The 20,844-nt window shown below is 49.2% G+C and overlaps 1 protein-coding gene across 1 annotated transcript in view; it reads left to right on the top strand.

Annotated features, from left to right (window-relative positions):
* The window catches only part of WFDC1 (WAP four-disulfide core domain 1), a 35,130-nt gene extending 17,074 nt beyond the window's left edge, over positions 1-18,056 (top strand). Inside the window, exons 2-7 of the mRNA XM_003272492.4 lie at positions 1,240-1,432; positions 6,573-6,656; positions 7,681-7,821; positions 12,680-12,721; positions 15,142-15,215; positions 17,537-18,056. Of these exons, the coding sequence (XP_003272540.2) occupies positions 1,240-1,432; positions 6,573-6,656; positions 7,681-7,821; positions 12,680-12,721; positions 15,142-15,200 (519 nt within the window). The 3' untranslated portion in view covers positions 15,201-15,215; positions 17,537-18,056. The remainder of the gene's footprint in view (positions 1-1,239; positions 1,433-6,572; positions 6,657-7,680; positions 7,822-12,679; positions 12,722-15,141; positions 15,216-17,536) is intronic.
* The last annotated feature ends 2,788 nt before the right edge of the window (positions 18,057-20,844 follow it).

Genomic DNA, 20,844 nt, shown 5'->3' on the forward strand with positions numbered 1-20,844 from the left:
TATTTTTTTTTTAGTAGAGAAGCAGTTTCGCTATGTTAGCCAGGCTGGTCTCAAACTTCTGAGCTCAAGTGATTCACCCACCTTGACCTCTGAGAGTGCTGGGATTATAGGCATGTGTGCCACAGCACCTGGCCCCTATATCTTATTTTTGAGCTTTTTATTAAAACATAATACTTCAGGCCAGGCACGGTGGCTCACACCTGTAATCCCAGCACTTTGGGAGGCAGGCGGATCACCTGAGGTCAGGAGATCCAGACCAGCCTGGCCAACATGTAGAAACCCTGTCTGTACTAAAAATACAAAATTAGCTGGGTGTGGTGGCACATGCTTGTAATCTCAGCTACTCGGGAGGCTGAGGCAGGAGAATCGCTTGAACCCAGGAGGTGGAGGTTGTGGTGAGCTGAGATCGTGCCACTGCACTCCAGCCTGGGCAACAAGAGTGAAACTCCGTCTCAAAAACAAAACAAACACAAAAATAATACTTCAAAGTACATAAATCCTATGAATTCCCACAAAATAAACACACCATGTAACCAGCCCCCAGACCAAGAAACAGAACACAGCCAGCCCTGAGACCACGTGTTCCCAGCCAGTCACTGCCCACCAGATTCCTGACTTCTCATGCCAGACACCAGCTTGGCCTGTTTTTGAGCTATAAATATAAGTGGAATTCCACTGTGGTGTTCTCTTTTGATCTGGCTTTTTTCCTTTCATTATTTTCTGAGATGTATCGATGTTGTTGCATGGATTTAATCATTCTGTGTATAATTTGTAAATTCTCAAAGGTCTATATAAACATATGGATTACAAGAAATCCACACATATGTACATATACATATGTATACATAGACATATATGTGTGTACGTATATGTATACATGCAGACATATATGTATATACACATATATACCGCATATATTATGTATTATATATACTCTCTCTCTCACACAGGGTAGATACTTAAGTAATTGTCCTTCAGCAAACATACCGAGATTTGCTTATCCTTTTGCTCTGGGCTTTCAGTTATTTCGTGCCGTGCCGACTGTTATAAAAAGAAACATGGTATCTTCTGACCTTCTGAGCCGCCCTCCGAGGCTGGCTCTGGCTGCTTGCTGTTTCTTACAAGAGGAAACGCAGGCTCAGAGAGGCCCGGCGCATGGCCCACCCCCTTGCAAGCTCCGGGCGGCGCCGGGACTCGAACGTGCGGCCCAGAGCTGCTGACACCGCCCTCTCCCCGCAGGCCGAGGAGGCGGGCGCTCCCGGCGGCCCCCGGCAGCCCCGAGCCGACCGCTGCCCGCCGCCTCCGCGGACGCTGCCCCCCGGGGCCTGCCAGGCCGCGCGCTGTCAGGCGGACTCCGAGTGCCCACGGCACCGGCGCTGCTGCTACAACGGATGCGCCTACGCCTGCCTAGAGGCCGTGCCGCCCCCGCCAGGTAGGTCCGGGGCCCGAGGGAGGGGGCTGAGGGAGAAGGACAGGTAAACAGGGCTGTCCCGGGTAGGAGAGAGCTCGACTCGGGGGAGGGGAGAAAAGGAGCTGGGCTTGGAGCTGGCCTTAAAGCTGGGCCACCTGGGCGGGTCTCTGGCGCCTCCACTGCGCACCTGTGAACTGGGACGGGCGCTCCTTGAGCAGGCGTGGTGCTGCTGTCCACCTGCTGTGTGTCCCACTGCCTTTGGGGACCTGCGTTGTGGGAGACGCCCTTCCAGAGAAAATGTCACTTTGAAAATGGGGTGGGGGCAGGGACCCCAGATGCCTCCAGGGAGCCACAGTCAAGCAGACACCCAGGAGGATGGGGGTGCAGTGAGATTTCTCATTTAAAAGATCAAGATTCGAGGCTTTTCTTTACAATATCGACCATGTTCCCTGGGCTGCCACCAGGTGGAACCTCAGGTGCCCCTGGATGAGGAGGTGTCCTCTAGCTTCCCACTCACCCCATCACCCCACCAGGCCTGCCACACTTCTCATGCCTGGCCCTGGGGTATTTGAAGTGGAGACCGGGAACTTAGCAATCCAGATGGGGTGTGCCCCAGAGAGGAGAGGGTGCGTGGCTTCAGATCCACCGGCCAGCTGTCACTTTCTTCAGTCTCCCCTCCTGTGAAATGGGTGGATCACCTGAGGTCAGGAGTTCAAGACCAGCCTGGGCAACATGCTGAAACCCCGTCTCTGCTAAAAATACAAAAATTAGCCAGGCATGGTGGCAGGAGCCTAAAATCCCAGCTACTTGGGAGACTGAGGCAGGAGAATCACTTGAACCCAGGAGGCGCTGGTTGCAGTGAGCCGAGGTTGTGCCATTGCACTCCATCCTGGGCGACAGAGTGAGGCTCTGTCTCAAAAAAAAAAAAAAGAAAAGAAAAGACAACGTGCAGCTCACGGTGGACCTGCCACTCCGAAGTGCTCAGCACTGCGCGGGGCTGGGAGCAGATCATGACATGTGTGTGGAATCAGGACGCCAACCTCTTGGGGAGAGACAATGTTGAGGGGTTCGTCACTGGCAGGACAGAGTTTCAGATCCCTTTCGGAGAGAAGGTTTGGGAAGGGAAGGAGGTGACCCTGTCGGGAACAGTAAGTGGGGAGTAGGGTGGACAAGTAGCTATTTCCTGGAAAAAATGTGCCCTCAGGTGGGGAAAATGTGCCCCTAAGTGGGCAGGATTTTGGGCAAGGAAGTTTTCTCCACCCTCAGCTCTGCTCAGGGTGATAACAACAGCTGTTTGGACTGTCCCTTCCGTGAGAGGCTGTGTGTTCCCATGGGCCTTAATTAGGGAAGTTGGCTCGAGCAGGTGGCCCAGCCCCTCCTCCCAAGGCAGAGAGGAGAGTCGGAGATGGCAAGAATGACCTCACTTTGTTTTCTTTGGGGTGAGGTCACAGTGATGACAGGGGACTCAGCACACTTAATCATGCTCATAATTACAGTCTTATATGCTCATCAAGACAGACAGGGACTATTTCAGTACTGCCTCTGGGCAGGAACTGGCCGCTGCTCCAGGCCAGGCGGCCTCCTACTCAGCCTTCATAAGAAAAACTAAATGTTGCCCCTCATGGTGGACAAGCACATAAAGGCACTCCCCTCTGGGTGGGCTTATCAAAAATGGTGCCCCTTCCTCTGGAATGTGAGCTGGCATAGGGATTCTAGCCTTGCTTCCTGCCTAGAGCAGGTGCTTTTGAGCAGTGCACAGATGATACAACTGTACATGGCATTCCCAAAAGCCTTTTCATACATCATCTCATTTCATGCTCACACAGCTTGATGAGATGACTGTTATCAGCCCTGTGCCACAGCTGAAGCTCAGGGAAGCTGAATCATTTGCCCAAGCTCACATAGCAGGCAGAGCTGCAGTTTCCATCCAGTTGTCTGACTGTAGAGAAGGGTTCATTGCCTTAGGCCGTGAGTGTGGGAATGTGGGGCCCCTGCCCTGGCACCTGTACCCACGCGTGGGGTCCTTCATTGCCAGGAATATCCTTCCCCAGACATCCCATGGCTCACTTCCTTACCTCCTTTAGACCAATTTCCAAAGGCCGCTTCTCAGGAAATATTTCCCTCTCTAAATGACAGCCCCTCCTTGGCCATTTTTTAACCCTCCATCCCTGTTTAGTTTTTCTCTGTAGCATAATCTGGAAGACTGTTTTACTTGTTTGTTCATTGACTGTTCTCTCCCCTCTTGAAGGTCAGCCCCACAGGGCAGGGAGTTTGTCTTTCATTCACTGCTGTAACCCCAGCATCTAAAATGGTCTCTGGGCATATAATACTCAATAAATATTGACTCATTCATTCATTCACTGGCCAGCAGGAAGAGCAATCATACTACTAGTTAGTAATAGCAACAATGCTGTCTAACACCAGATTTCACAATCTTGGCATATGGATATTTGGGGTTGGATGATTCTACTTGCTGGGCAGGAGGGCACTGTCCCATGCACTGTAGGATGGTCAGCAGCTTCCTCGGCCCCTCCCCACCAGACGCCAGTAGCAACCTCTATCCCAACTTGTGACAACCAAAAATGTCTCTAATCTTTCCTAAATCCTGTCTGGAGAACAAAATTGCTCTGCATTGAGAACCACTGGTCTAACATAAGATGACGTGGAATACATCAGGCCCCGTTCCAGGCACCTTACTTCTTCATTGCCATCTGGATTTGGGTCCGTCCAAAGCAGACCCAGAGACAAGGACTTGGGCCCAGGTTGCTTATTTGGAAGGTGATCCCAGGTAGTTCCAGTGAGGGCATGAAGAGCTGACACCCCAGGGCCACCAGGCCTTTAAGGGTCTTCAACTAGGGTGATGGGGAGCCCAGACCAAGTTTCACTACTCCAAACATTTGCTTATTTCCCTGCTGCTCAGAAGCCTTTGATGAAGGCAAAAGAGAATACAAACAGCACGTATTACTACGTTTCCTACCGGAAAATGTTTCCTAACACATGGTCCGATGTAGTGGGGGAAAGGAGGGAAGAACTGAAAGTTTGGGCATAGAGGCTGCAGAAGCATCACGTCATTCCTGTGTCGGAGGTCACAGACTGCTGGCTCCTTTCTCTGCTCTTCCAACTTCCACTGTCATTATAATCAGCAAGTGCTTCTTTATAGAAAAAGCTAACCAGCATTTTTACCAGTACCCATCAATGTACTTTAAAAGATGCTAATTATTTTTCTATTCTCTTTGTAAAGATAAATATTAGTAATTTTTATTTTTGTCTTATTTTGGAGTCAAACGAATGCAGAGGTCACAAGCAAATGTGATCCCAGAACCGTTTTGATCTCCAACATGCTTAAAGTTTTCTGCCCAGGCACGGTGGCTCACACCTGTAATCCCAGCACTTTGGGAGGCCAAAGCAGGAGGATCGCCCAAGGCCAGGAGTTTGGGACCAGCCTGGGTAACATAGGGAGACCCCCTATCTCTACAGAATAATAATCATCATCATCATTAATAAAAAAGTTTTAAAATTACTTGTCAACACTTAAAAACCAGAAGATTTCTATTTTTAAAAATACAGACTTGGCTGGGTGCGGTGGCTCATGCCTGTAATACCAGCACTTTGGGAGGGCAAGGCGGGTGGATCACCTGAGGTCAGGTGTTCTAGACCACCCTGGCCAACATGGCAAAAACCTGTCTCTACTAAAAATACAAAAATTAGCCGGGCATGGTGGTGTGCCCCTGTAATCCCAGCTACTTGGGAGACTGAGGCAGGAGACTTGCTTGAACCCAGAAGGTGGAGGTTGCAATGAGCCGAGATTGCACCATTGCACTCCAGCCTGGGCAACAAGAGTGAAACTTTGTCTCAAAAAAAAAAAAAAGAAAAAAATGCAGACTTTGTCTGGGTGCAGTGGCTCACTCCTGTAATCCCAGCACTTTGGGAGGCTGAAGGGGGTGGATCACTTGAGGCCAGGAGTTCAAGACTAGCCTGGGCAACATGGCAAAACCCCATCTCTACTAAAAATAGAAAAATTAGCCAGGCGTGGTGGTGGGCGCCTGTAATCCCAGCTACTAGGGAGGCTGAGACAGGAGAACTGCTTGAACGTGGGAGGCAGAGGTTGCAGTGAGCTGAGATCGTGCCACTACCCTCCAGCCTGGGTGACAGAACAGGACTCTGTCTCTAAATAAATAAATAAATAAATAAATAAATAGAATAAGAACTTACAGTAAGGAAAAAAAAACAGTCTGGGAGCACTGGAAATGACTGGTCCGGGCTAACCAGCAGCTGATTCATCGAGGTAGGAGGCACTCTCTGCTTTGCTGTGGCCCTGCCTGGTCTGCTTTCCTGTTTAATGTCATCTACCTGTCCCCTAGAGGCATTTGAGTTTTCGACCCCTGCCTTTTGAAGGCCTTCCCATAAACTGTGTGGGTGACTCTTTCTGTTAAAACCAGGTATATTGGTTATACCTGGGTGATGGGATCACCTGTACACCAAACTTCACCCATACACCAAACTTCAGCGACATGCAATTTACCTGTGCAACAAACCTGCATGTGTACCCCCGAACCCAAAAGTTAAAAAAATAAAGTATTAGTTAGAGAACAGGCTATGCTGCTGCAACAAAAAGACCCATAAATACAGGGACCCAACCTGTGAGGCATTTTCTTCTCTCTCAGCTATTAGTGCAGAGACAGACATTTGTGGCAGGCAGGTAGCTCTGCTCGCAAAGCCGTCTAGGGACCCGGCTTCCTTCCTTCTTTCCACTCTGCAGTCTGATTGATGTCCTTGTCCACGTGGTCAGAATGGCTCCCAGCCTGCAGGAAGGAAAATAGGGAGGGAGGGAGGGGAGCAGAGAGCCCCCGATCAGAGGGCAAGACAGGAAATTGCATGGTCACTGCTACTCACATCTTTGTGGCCAGAACCCTGTCACGTGGCCACATGTAGCTGCAAGGGAGGCAGGGAAGGCTAGTCCCCAGCATGGTGGCCCAGTGCCCAGCCCACAGTGAAAGGTTCTATCACTAAAAGCAAGGGGTGAAGGTGTGCCAGGAACCATAGTTCTTTCTCCCATGGGGAGCCTCTGTGCTGTCATGAAATGGGGGTGCCCCCAGCCCCCAAGCCTGGGCATTTCTCAGCTGCTTGAGGAGGGCCTTGATCTGACCTTGTATTGTGTTAGTCTTAGACTGGCTGGTGCAGCCGAAACCTCGATGGCTTGGTGGCAATGGCTGGCTCCTGGATGGCCCTGAGGAGGTGTTACAAGGTACCTGCCGGGTAAAGCCCAGACCCTACATCCAAGTCTCGATCCCTCCTTCTCAGCTGCTTCCAGAAAGCTGGCAACACCAGGCTGGCTGTCCCCCATGCACGGGCCCTTCAGCCAAACACTCAGCCCTCTTTGATCCTCCTCACCCCAGCGCAGAAGGGCTGATGGCTGGGGGTTAGTCAGAATCAAAGCCCAGTACAGAATAAGGGCTTCGACTCTCCTCAAGAATGGGGCCTCCTCCTGGATGGAGAATTGAAGGCGAGGGGGCTTAGGGTTGGTTTTCAAATTCCTGGAATTATAGGGGGTTCACTCCTCTCTAATGATGAAGCCTCCCTGGGGGTGGGGGAGGTACCAGGAGGCAGAGGGCAGTTTCTGGAAGGAACAGCTTGCAGGCCAGGGACCTGGAGGCCTAGGAGGTGAGAGCGGGCACCCTTGCACACCTGCGGCTGTGCTTCTGACTCCACATCCATCTGTGTGTTGTGTGACTTTGTCCGCTAGAGTGTGCAGCCATGTATGCAACTGTGTGGCTGTCCTTGTGCCTGTGGCTGAATATTTGTGTGTGTGTGTGTGTGTGTGCAAAAGTGTGTGACTGTATTGTGAGTATGTACATGTGTGGGTGAACGTGTGTGTATGTGGGTGTGGATATGTGTGTGCAGGATTTGTGTGTGGGGATGAACGTGTGTATATGTCTGTGTGTATTTGTGTGCCCGACTTGCTTGTGTAAGTGTCTGTGTACCCATGCGACTGTAGGGGTGAGTATGTGTTTCAGGGGGTATCCGTGAACATGTCTATATGGATGTTGCTGAGCCTGTGAGAGTATGTTTGGGATCAGGTGAGCTTGGACTGCCTGTGTTTGTGTGCGTGTTTGTGGGTGTGCACGTGTGCCACATGCCGCTGAGTGAGACCCAGGGCCTAGCCTGGAACCTGGGGTACAGAGGCGAGGCCTCCTCTCTGGGTGAGGTGCGTTCCCTGCACCTGCGCCGGGAGTCTGCCTTCTAGACCCCAGCGTGTGTCCCTCCTGCAGCAGAGGCATGCAGCACCACGGAGGATGGGGCCGAACCCCTGCTCTGTCCCTCGGGCTATGAGTGCCACATCCTGAGCCCAGGTGACGTGGCCGAAGGTATCCCCAACCGTGGGCAGTGCGTCAAGCAGCGCCGGCAAGCAGGTGAGTGTGGCACCCCCTCCCCCCGATCCTGGCCCCTGCCCCAGTCCCCTTCTCCCTGTAAGCGCCCTCACCCCCACGGACGACCTGACCCAGGAAGCAGCCCCAGCACCTGGGCCTGACTGAGAGCGCCCCACATCTTCCCCCTGCCCGGCTCCTTCTTTCATGGCCCCTACCCTTTCCCTGCCGCACCAGCATGTGACCGAAGCTCTTGAGCCAGCAGACTGGCTGCAAACCCCAGCTCTGCACCTCCCAGCTGAGCGACACTGGGGTTAATTTCTTCCTATCTCTGAGCCTCAGTTTCCTCATCTGTAAAATGGGGCTACTTCATGCTGTTGTGGAGCGTGACTGAAATCCTAAGTGCAGAGCTGTCGGAGCAGCCCTGAGGAATAGTAGGTGGTCAGTAAACACTGGATATTTTATATACACGGATGTGTAGATGGACCCCAACTTACGATGGTCAACTTATGATTGTTAGACTTGACGCTAGTGCAGAATCAACATGCATTCTGTAGAAACTGTACTTCAAGTTCCCATCCAACCATTCTGTTTTTCACTTTCAGTATGGTAATCAATAAATTACATGATACATTCAATATTTTATTATAAAATAAGCTTCGTGTTAGATGACTTTGCCCAACTCTAGGCTGATGTAAGTGTTCTGAACACATTTAAGGTAGGCTTGGTTAAGGTATGGTGTTCAGTAGGTTAACTGTGTTCAATGCATTTTGACTGAAGATATTTTCAGCTTGTAGGGGGCTTATCAGTACATCACTCCACTGTAAGTCAAGAAGCATCTGTGTCTGTTTCAAAGGAGCATCTGTATCTGTTTTCAAACTGCACAGAATTAGAATTGTCTGAGAATCCTTAATTTCCCAGAACTTCTGCCAGGACTGTTCAGTTTGACTTAATTTGTGTTTGTCTTTGGACACAAAGGCAATAAATAGATGAGTGAGTGGTGTTGCTTTCTTTGGCATAATTTTCCCAAGAAAAGAAAGAACATGGCGCAGCGATTCCTGGTGGTATCTAAAACCATCTCGAACCCCACGCAAGGCAATCAAGTTGAAAGACTTCAATGTGCTTTTTGGCATGGAGTTTGGATGAACTGTGTGGTGAGCCAGGAGTCTGGGACTTCAGGGTGGCCATGTCCACCTTGTCAAAGTCAATGTCAATCGGGCTGAGACCACACCCAGGGGCCCCTGTCCCCACTTCGGCATCTCATAGCCCTAATAGCTAAGGACAGGACCCTCAGACAAGATTGGTGATTACAGTGACCCTATTTGCCAAAAGTATACTGGGGGGTGCATGTTCTGCCAAAACCTCTTTTTTTTTTATTTCTCATTTGAGAATGTGTTTCTCTGAAGTGTTTCAAGAAAGGCATAGACATAAAATCAGTCATGCATTTAATGTCATTATCATTGCAGATAAAGTGATTAAAATCCTGGAATCCTGAACTTTGAAGAAATTATCTGCAAAAGGCTTTGAAACAAAGAGATGCCTTTTTGCTTTTCTCTGCATTCCCCTTGCTATTTGCAGGGCTTTGTTTGGGGTTATAGGGTGGCTTCTCTAGCCAGATAGCCTGGGCTGCCACAGCTACTCAGCCCCTTACTGCTGTGGGCAGCAAATAACATAACCTTTTCAGGCCTCATTTGCCTTTTCTGTCAAATGGGTTCGTAATACTTGAGGTAGTTCATAGGGCTCTTTGAGGAGTGAGTTAATCCGTATAGAGTGTCCATCACTTCACAAGCAGAGAACACAACGTTCACTGGTTTATCCCTGTTTTATCTAGACACTCAATCCTGCCGTGGGTGGGTGGGGTGTGTGGTCCTTTGGATGTAAAACCGCAAGGGTCTGCCAGCCAGTCTGAGGCTGCTGGAGTGTGGAAGGGATAGCCTTTTCCAAAAGAGAGCTGTGGGGCGAGTTTCGAGTTCGTCGTACTATGCCACCATTTATAATAATGGCGGCATAACAGGAATGCCTTTGGCACTTGTCTTTTTCATCCCCTGATCTTTTCATTCAGCCCTGTGATGTCTAAGACCAAGTTCAAACCAAGTCAAACTAGTTCTTAAGGGTTCAAACCAGTTAAAAAATTTCCCATTTGAAGACAGAGCTAAGCAAAGAGAGTCAGTCATTCAATGATGACCACACCAATGATGCCTACTGTTAACACGCACCTTTGGAGTGCTCTCTTTAAATTAAGCTTTGCTGCAAGCCTGCAAAAGGAGAAGTAGAACCAGGAGGCAGTGCTGCATAGGTTTCAGCAGGCTCAGAACCACAGAAAGAAGTCCAAAGCCTGTAACTTTCTTCCTCCGTGGCCTTGAGCAGGTCACCCAACCTTTCTTAGCCTCAGTTCCTTCATCCGTAAAATAGAGATGGCGATGGTAACCATAGTGACTACTTCATGGGGCGGTTGTGGGGCTTGAGTGAGAGAAAACACCTGTGAAGTGCTTAGACTAGCACCTGGCGCACTGTAGGTCCTCCGTGAACGTGTGCCGCCATCATCTCTGTCTTACTAAGGGGAGGATGTGAGTTCAGGAATTTACCCAAAAGATGCACAGCTGGAATTCCAAGCCGGTCCACCAGCCTCAGAGCCTCTGTGTGTGTGTGTGTGTGTGTGTGTGTGTGTGTGAGCTTCCCCTCACAAATGAATGATTTGAGGCTTCCAAAAGGAAATGTAAGTGGAATTCCCCCTAGCCTTGTTCTCAGGGGGCTGACACTTAGCAATAATTACTGGTAATTTATTGGTAATTATATATAGGTTTGGAAACATTTTGAATTCCAGCAACTTCCCTTGGAGCAAAAATCTCAGGGGAAGAGTGGCCCCCTTGTCCCAGCCTTACCAAGGAAGAAGCTTTTTATTTAAGTTTTTAAAAACTGCATATTTGAAATAATTTCAGACTTATAAAAATGTTGCAAAAGTAGTTCACTGAACCCCCCATCCAGATTCCCCAGTTGTTAAAAAACTACCATTGCATTTTCTTTTATGCTTTCTCCCCACTTATAAATCTATGTGTGTATTTTTCTGGACCATTTGAGAGTAAGCGACAGACCCTGTGCCCACACCTAAGATGCCATCCTCCCCTAAGAAAGGCTTCTAGCGGGTACCAATAGTCCTTCAAGTTTGACCATCCAGCACCTGGAACCAGGCATTTGAGGGGTTCACATTTTATGCAAGAGGAAAATGAACATTGATATGTATAGTAAATCTGATTTTTCAGAGAGTGGGGTCAGGGAAAATCGGTGCATTTTTCTCAGTAGGTTTGAGGTCACACAGAAGCTGAACTGCGGGGGCTGGCCCTTCCTTGTCCTGCCCAAGACACTGCTTGAGAAGAATGAAGTGGGGCTTGTCTAGCCTTGAGTGGGAGGAAATCTGAGAAAAGTGATGAGTAATCACTTTTGGTAATAAATTATAAGTGATTATATTTGGCCTGAGGAGGGGGTCCGGGGTCCACATTTACCTCTGTCTCCTTGTGGTGTTATGGGCCAGAATTCATCCCCAGGTAAAGGGGGAGCAGGAAAGTTTCAGGGAGCTCCCCCAGCCTACAAAAACCCCATAGCCATTTGCTTTGGAAAATAGTTATTCCTGCAGTTGCTGATCAGCAGGTGCTGACCCATTGGAGGGCCTGGAGCGGTTCCATGGAGCGTTAGCACCTTGACCAATAAATGTCCATGCTGGTCCCAAACAGCCTGATGATTTTTAGTATAGCCACAAAACAAAAGAAAAAGAAAATGTCTGGCTACTGCGCATATGTGCTTGATTGACCTTATAGCAGAGAAGGCAGCGCTGATCACCAGGATGGAGAAGTGAGCTAAATTTGAAAGAGATTGCCACATTCAAGCATCCCCATATCCTGGTCACATTCCTGTCAGCAAATGCTTTCCTGCTACTATGGGGTGGGTAGCACAGCTAGTCATGGGACATGCATGAAATTGCCGGCAGTTGACCACTTTTTACACACAAAGATAGCATTTTCATGTGGCTCCTCCTAATACTGCATAGATATGTTTTAAATGAAATTGTTTCTTTTAATCCTCACAATAACTTTAAGAGGTACTAATTTTATGCCTATTTTTAGGTGAGGAAACTGAGGCTCCAAGAGGATGAGTGAGGATTCATACTCAAGTTACTTTGTCATTTGCAGTAATGACATCAGAGTGTCTCTTGGGCAGGCTCAAAAGAGTGCCATCTCTTCCCCCTGTGAACATATTTTGTGATGACATTTACTCAACAGTACGTTAAAATTTGGCTTCCAGTTCATCTGTTAAGACAGTGGTTTTGGCTGGGCACGGCGGCTCACACCTGTAATTCCAGCACTTGGGCAGGCTGAGGCGGGTGCATCACCTGAGGTCAGGAGTTCGAAGCCAGCCTGACCAACATGGCAAAACCCCATCTCTACTAAAACTACAAAATTGGCTGGGCGTGGTGGCGCATGCCTGTAATCCCAGTTACTCGGGAGGCTGAGGCAGGAGAATCACTTGAACCCAGGAGGCAGAGGTTAGAGTGAGCTGAGATCATGCCATTGTGCTCCCGCCTGGGCAACAGAGTGAGACTTCGTCTAAAAGAAAAAAAAAAAAAAAGACAGTGGTTCTGAAACTTTTTGCTCTCAAGACCGCTGTACCCTCAAAGATGTTAAGGAGATCTCACAGGGCTTTCCTTTATGGGTTGATGGCTCTGGATATTATCATATTAGAAACTAGAGCTGAGACATTAAAAATGCTCATGTAGCCTCTGAACAATTCGATTGTACACTAGTGAGATGGTGAGAGTGAAAAACACAAGTAATTCCTCAGTATTATTATGAAAACAGTTTTGGCCTTCTAAACTCCTAAAAGAAGTTTTTCCCTGTCGCTTGTTTTCCAGATGGGCGAATCCTACGACACAAACTTTACAAAGAATATCCAGGTAAAAGAAGAAACTTCTTTCTTTCCAGAGGGCACAAAAAAAAAGGCAGTGAACGTTTCTTATGTGAAGAAAAAAATAAAAGCCCAGGGCTGAGATATAGGGACCTGGAATTAAGAAACAAAATAGAAGACCTGTGGTCTGATGGTGGGCAGGGAGGTGTGAGTCACAGAGGAGCTCATGGCAAACATGACCCCATGCCGAAGAGCAGAGCCTGGAACTGCTCATATTTAAGCCTCTGCTACTTTCCTTCAGAGAACTGGAAAACATGGCTGATACCACTCTTCCATTCATCCATCTAATCATCCATCGATCCATCCATCTCTCCATCTATTATTTCATCCATCCACTCATCCCTTCATCCATCTACCCACCCACCCATCTACCCCCCATCCATCCATCCATCCACCGATTCATCCATCCATCCACTCATTCATCCATGCATATATCCATCTATTCTTTCATCCATCTTCCTGTTCTTTCATCCATTCATTCCTCTATCAATCTATTCATCCATCTATTCATTCTTCTATCCATCCACCCATTCACCCATCCATCCACATATTCATCTGTCTTTTCACCCACCCATCTATCCTTTTATCCACCCCTTTATTCCTTCATCCCTCCATCCATCCATCCTTTCATTCACTCACCTATTCACCAATCATCCATTCATCTATCCATCCATCCATTCATACATACATCCTTTCATCTATCCATCTATCCACCCATCTTTCTTTTTTTTTTTTGAGATGGAGTCTCACTCTGTTGCCTAGGCTGGAGTGCAGCGGAGTAATCTTGGCTCACTGCAAACTCTGCCTCCCGGGTTCAAGCAATTCTCCTGTCTCAGCCTCCCAAATAGCTGGGATTACAGGTGACCACCACCATACCTGGATAATTTTTGTATTTTTAGTAGAGACAAGGTTTCACCATGTTGGCCAGGCTAGTCTCACACTCCTGACCTCAGGTGATCCGCCTGCCTTGGCCTCCCACAATGGTAGGATTACAGGCATGAGCCACTGCGCCTGGCCCCATCCACCCATCTGTCTATCCATTTATCCATCCGTCCACTAATCCATCCACCCACCCATCTACGCATCAGCCCACCATCCATCCATCCACCCACCCATTCATCTATCCGTTCACTCATTCATCCATTCATATATTCATCTAATCTTTCATCCATCCATTTTTTCAAGCATGCATCCATCCATTCATTCCTCGATCAATCTATTCATCCATCTATTCATTCTTCCATCTATCCATCTATATATTCATCTATCTTTTCATCTACCCATCTATCTATTATTTTATCCACCCCTCTATTCCTTTATCCCTCCATCCAACCATGCTTATACCCACTCATCTATTTGCCCATACATCCATTCACCCAACCATCCATCCATCTGCCCATTCATCCATTCATGCACATATCCTTGCATTCATTAATCTATCTCTTCTTTCATCCATTCATACATCCATCCATCCACCCATCCACCCATCTATCCATCCATCCATTCACCTATGTATCCATTCATCCATCCACCCATATATCCATCTATCTATTCAGCCATCCAGCCAGCCATCTATCCGTCCATCTATCCATCCATACATCCATCCATCCGTCCATCCACCCACTCATCTATCCATCCATCCATCTATCCATTCATCTACCCATCTATCCATCTATCCACCCACCCATATATCCATGCATCTATACATCCATCCATCCATCCATCCATCATTTATCCATTCACTCATCCATCCATCCATCCATCCATCATTTATCCATTCACCCATCCATCCATTCTCCCATCCATCCAATATGTCTTTATCAATAATTTACTGCACATATTTTCTAAGCATTACTCATCAGTCTGCTGGGGGTTGGAGCTACATTTGTGAACATGACAGACCCAGTCCCTGTTGTCATGCAGCTATTATCAAGCAGAAAATTCAGACATGAATAAAGCCCAAGTGGTTATTTTATGATAATAGTGACAAGCCTTCCTGACATCACATGCTGGATGCTATGAGGACACCTTAGTCCAGGTTGTGAGGAAAGGCTTCCTAAGGAGAGGACATGAAAGCTCAGCCTAAAGAATAAGAAATAGTGGGCAGCAGAATGGCATGTGTGAAGCTCTTGAGGTCGGAAGCAATTTGGCCATCCCCAAAGCTGGAGTGTGTGGTGAGCTGTGGAGGTGGTGGGAGGTAAGATCAGAAACAGACAGAGCTGATGACACCAGCTGGAGGACCTGAGAAGGGAGAAGAGGCACTGCAGGTGGGGACTGAGTGACCTCAGTTGGGGGAGGGAGGAGAGGGCCAGGTCACCAGGCTTCATTTGGCAGTTGCTTGTGAGCCACGGGGGGCATTACAGCAGGAATAGATACATCTACCCCAACAGAGCTGTGTTCTTTTCACAGAAGGTGACTCAAAGAATGTGGCAGAACCTGGAAGGGGACAACAGAGGCACTTTCAGTAAAGCAATGGCAAGCAGGTGAGTGGGCAGAGAGCAAGAGTCAGTGGCCAGGGTAAATGTGGGCAGCCAGTGTCCTGGCAGCTTTCACCACCAGGTTGAGGAGCAGGAGGGTGAGAGGAGCACTTTCCCTACTGGCAGAATTTGAAATTCCCTTCTGCAGTAAGTCCTCACCTAACGTCATCAATAGGTTCTTGGAAATTGACTTTAAATGCAACGACGTACTATATGCACTGTATGCCATAGAAGCTTAACTCATTCGTTTGTTTTTTTAAAAGACGGGTTCTCACTCTGTCACCCAGGCTGGAGTGCACTGGCACAATCATTGTTCACTGCAGCCTCAGACTCCTAGGCTCAAGCCATCCTCCTGCCTCAGCCGTAGTCCCAGTAGCTGGGACTACAGACATACACCACCGCACCTGGCTAATTTTTTTTGTATTTTTTGTAGAGATGAGTTCTCACTATGTTACTCAGGCTGGTCTTGAACTCCTGGGCTCAAGCAGTCCTCCCACTTTGTCCTCCCAAAGTGCTGGGATTGCAGGCATGAGTCACTGTGCCTGGCCTTAACTCTTGTTTATATCCATTAGCCTATGGTAAAATTGTTTTTGTTATACAGTAGTCATTTTGCTTAAAGTTGCGGTTTCCAATAAGCTATCTATGATGTGAAATCAGGACCTACTGCAATTTCAAGGCAGGAACATAGGAGAACTTTGTGTGTGATCAGAAGTGGAAGAAATTCTGTATCTCTCTGAATCAAAATCCAAGAGCAGACTAGGTCGCAACTTTCCTTTCCATTCCTTTGCTTTACTGTCTCCAGGAAGTCTTGTCTATCTCTTCTCACTTCTGTCAAACAATTCTGTTGGGTGCCAACTATCTGATAGTCATGGTTCCAGCCTCTTGGTTGCTCAGCGGTAGTTCATGGCAGAGCGGCATGGTGAACAAATCACACAGAGCCCCTGCTCTCAGGGAGGCCACATCCTGGTAGAGGAAGGCTACACGAGCCAACAGATCAATCCATACAAAGACAGGTGTGGTGAAGAAGTGAACAGGCAATGTGGGGCAGAGTCCCCGGGCAGGGGCAGAGCCTGGGACAGGGGCTGCTTCATTTGGGGTCAGGGAAGGCCCTGTGGGGGTTGAAGTGTGAGCCAAGATCTGAGGTGAGAAGGTGCTGCTTGGGGAGGGTCTGGAGGACAGGCGCCCAGGTGGAGGGAGTTGGAAGAGTGAAAGTACTGAGGCGGGAGGGACGCTGGCTTTGGGGAGCCAAAAGGATGCCCCTGGGGTGGACGCGGGAAGGTGGCAGGGAGTCTGACTCCAGAGGAGGCCGCAGGTGAGGCACAGGCTTGCTCTCAGGTGCCCTCAAAGGTGAGACGCAGGTGCATGCAAAAGGCCGTGGAGTTGCAGCCCTAAACCTGAAAATCTACCCAGCCCCTGTGAATGCTGGATAGCCACAGAGGGCAAAAAGGAGCCCCTAAAAGCAGGTGACAGCCTCCTAGGACGTCACTGAAAAGCAAATGTCAGATTTCAGATTCCAGAGTCCTCCCAGAAAATCTGGAGCCCGCAGGGACTGATGGCAGCTTGTCTATTACCTGCTGATGACAGGAGCCGTCCCTGGAGTAGGTCAGATGCAGCTGAGGACTGAGCGTCTAACAGGGAAGGAGGAGGCCAGTGGATGAGGAAGAGACCTTGAGAGGCAGTTTAGGATGGTTTAGAAGTTGAGGCTTTTGGCCAGGCGCAGCAGCTCCCGCCTGTAATCCCAACATTTTGGGAGGCCGAGGCAGGCGGATGGTATGATCCCAGGAGCTCAAGTCCAGCCTGGCCTGGCCAACATGGCAAAACCCTATCTCTACAGAAAAATAGGAAACTACCCAGGCATGGTGGTGCGCACCTGTGGTCCCAGCTACTTGGGAGGTTGTGGTGGGAGGATCACCTGAGCCAGGGAGGTTAAGGCTGCAGTGAGCCATGTTTGCACCATTGCACTCCAGCCTGGGTGACAGAGTGAGACCCTGTTTCAAGAAAAAAAAAAAAAAGTACAGCCTTTGGAGCAAGCTAGGCCTGGGTTCAAATTCTTTCTCCACCACTGTGTGACCTTTAGTAAATAATTTCAGCTCTCCAAGCCTCAGCTTCCTCATCTATAAAATTGGACTGATGGTAAGGGAGGAGTTAGGAACTAAATAAAATGATGCCGTGAAGACGTCACAGTGAGTTCAGAATTGGGTCTTCTCAGAAACGGGCATCTTCCTGGTGTTTCTGATGGTGGCGGTGGTGGCGGGGAGAGGAAAGATTGGTGACTCTGTGGTCTGCCCGGCGGCAGTTCACCCTGATGCTTCTTTCCTCCTTTCCAGCTGGGTTGCAAGAAAATTCCTCCACTTTCTGCTAAGCCTTGGAAACGGCTAGGAAAAGTAGTTTGACCCTCAAACTTCACATTCAGCTCAGCAGAGCAAGACCCCAGAGATGCTTAGAGACGGGACACCTGGCCGTCAATCCCAGTTTGGCCCAGCCTGGTTGGGTGACTTTGTGGGAGCCACTTAACAGCTCTGGGTCCCTGTTTTACCATCCTGGGAGGAAGGCCCTGCAGCTCCATGAGACCTTTACCCCGGGAAGAAGCCGCCGCCCATGCAAGCATTTCTGAAGCCGCTTTCTAAGAGCAGGCTCAGCAGCTTGATATTTTTGAAAGATTTCTCCCAAGCATGGCTCTGGGAGGTATGTCCCCATCTCAAATGTTCCCAAGATAAATTCATCCATCAGGAAATGGAAATGAACTTGCCTACTCATGTGTGATTCCTAGTTCTAGCCACCTGATGTGCTGAGGCCTAAATGTTAGCAGGTGGGAGGAGGCCACAGAACAATAAAAACAACCAAATACGATGCTGAGTCTGGTGTTTTGTGATACTTTGTCACTGTTTAATTGAGGGGCAGGAAGCAGCGTGAGTATCGCTGGGATGAGGTGTCAGCTCGGCTCTGCTCTTGGAACCCTGTGTTAGCATAGAGCCCCTGAAGCAGACCCTGGGAGGGGGATTTGTTGAAAGTGATTCATTAGGGAGTTGCCTGGGAAAAACTGGCACCTCCAAGCTTCTCTGAGACCAGCTTGGCCCAACATGGTGAAACCTTATTTCTGTTAAAAATACAACAATTCGCCAGCTGTGCTGGCGCACGCCTATAATCCTAGTTCCTGGGGAGGCTGAGATTCCACTGGCTGAGCTGGACTCCAAGATGCAACGTAAAGTCCTCTTGATCTGCCCATCAGGGAAGTGGAACAGGAGGAGACAGTCAGACGAGGGAGAGGTGACGAGGGCCCATGGAGGGCACCTTTGCTGCAATCCTTCTGGGGGTCTTGGAGGAAGCCTCAGTCCCGCCAGGGCTGGCTCAGGGCTGTGCATCCTGTGCTGTCATCCAGAAGGACCCTATGCTTGGTTCAATGATCTGCTGTCACCATTTAAAAACTCTTAGTCATGGTTGAACAAGGGGCCTCTTGTTCATTTTGCAAACGATGTCGGTAGCCCTGAGCCACACTGTGGAGTCGGTCCCACTGGGGCTGGGCAGCGGAACCCGAGTATGCGTAACGCTTCCAGCACCCATCAGTGCGTGGTGAGGCTGCCCCTCCCCCTAAGAGAGGAGGCAGCCCACCTGCCGCCAGGGAAGGAGAGGCACAAAGGCACCCAAGGGGACATGGGCAGAGCCCCTGGGGCACTCTGAGGCTCTCCCATTAAATCATGGGTGCCCCACCTGTGCTAGATGGCTTGCTCGCAGTGGCCTGGGATTGGCTGAAGTCCCCAGGGCTCGCCAGAGCTAAGGACAGAGGCCCTAAGGGACTGTCCACCCCCAGCTAGCCACATACGGTGGAAGCAAATAATTACAACCAGCAGCGACTCCAGGGGGCCTGGCTATGTCTGTGCATCTCTCAGATGAGGAAACTGTGGCTCTGGGAGATCTGAAAGGACCCACCCAAAGCTGTGAAGTCAGTAAGAGCCAAAGCCAAGATTCCGAGCAGGCTGTCCCACCTTACACTCAGGCTCCAGACACCCTGCTCTTCTGCTAGCCTGGCCTGTCGAAGCTGACTCCCTCCTGCCACTGAGGTGTAGAAGGGACCCCTGACAGTGTGCCATCCTGCAGAGGACTCTGGATTGGAAGGGACTGGGCTGAGCTCATCCCTCCTCCCTGGAGGGCTGCTCACTAGATGGGGTGGAGACACTGGAGCCTGGTCAGCCTGAGTTCCAATCGGAGCCTCAGTCTCCTCTTCTCTGAACTGGGTATAATAAAAGCAGCCGCCTTTCAGAGTTCCTGTAGGTATTGTGTGAGATGCTACACAGTAAGTGCTCAGCACACAGGGATGGTTATAATTATTATCATTAGCCTGGCCCAATACACACTAATTCTCTTAATACTCACAAAACCTCATGAAAAGGGTATGAACACCTGCATTTTCCAGCTGTAGAAATTCAGCTTCAGAGAAGTTAAGCAAGTTGCCTAGGATCAAAAAGAAAGCAAATGACAGAGCTGGGCTTTGAGCCCAGAGCTTCTGATGCCCAAGACGAGACAGGCTGGTCCTACCTTGTGTTGAGTCCCAACCACCAGCTGGGCGGCCCTCACAGGTTACTGAACATGCCCCAGCCTCGGGGTCCACATTTCTAAAGTGTCAGTGAGAACTCCAGCCTCATTATGATTATTAATATGAACTCAATCAAGATCATATGAATGGGACTGGATGATCAAGATGCAAATACCAAGGCAGGAAGGTGGTCGTATACTGCCAAGTGGTGAAAAATAAGACCTGCTTTCTGCTCTCAAGGAGCCCAAAGTCCTTGAGGGAGTCAGAGAAATGAGAGAGTTATGATCCAGGGTGGGAAAGGCACAGACGGGAGCAGGGGCCGGAGGTGCCAAGGGAGCCCAGTGAGGGATGCTAAGCGCAGGCAGGAGGCAGGGAAGGGAGCAATCAGGGAAGACATCCTGGAGGTGGTGATGTGCTACTTGGTCATATCTGAACACTTCTGGGAACACGTGCATTTCAAGGGGAACTGCTGTCCCTGTTCGGCTTAAGGCAGAGGTTCTCAACCTTGGCACTAGTGGTGTTTTGTGCAGGATCATTCTTTGTGGTGGGAGCTGTCCTGTGCAGCGTAGGATGTTGAGCAGCACACCAGTGTCTGTACCTACTAGATGCCAGAAGCACCCTCCCCAAGCTGGGACCACAAAAATGTGACTTTGCCAAAGTCCCGTGGGGTACAGTTACCCGGCAAGAACTTCTGGTTTAAGCCCAAAATAAGGAAGCTCGACTTTGTATCATTTCATCCGTCAGCAAGTTCTCTCGGGGCACTTTCCCTTAGGCTCAGGGTAATTCACTTTTCTGCTCACTCATCACTTGTTCATGCACTGACTCATGCACTCATTCTCTCAAGTAATATTCCCAGGCACTAACCACCTTTTCTTTAATCAAATCTGAGGCACCATTTTTTTTTTCACCTTTTGACATTCCTGAAGTTAGGGTTTGTCTTATGGCCACTGTCCTCCAGGCCCAGACACGATGGAGGCATCATTGCCTGTAAATGTGAATATCAAAACATGTAGGTTGGGTGTCAGCAGCTTGGTGGAAACTTCCAGAAACAACGGAGGAACCAAAAATTCTGCATCACCAATGCTCTCAGAAAGATGTCCTATG

The sequence above is a fragment of the Nomascus leucogenys genome, chromosome 2 (genome assembly GCF_006542625.1).
Source record: "Nomascus leucogenys isolate Asia chromosome 2, Asia_NLE_v1, whole genome shotgun sequence".
Lineage (NCBI taxonomy): Eukaryota > Metazoa > Chordata > Mammalia > Primates > Hylobatidae > Nomascus > Nomascus leucogenys.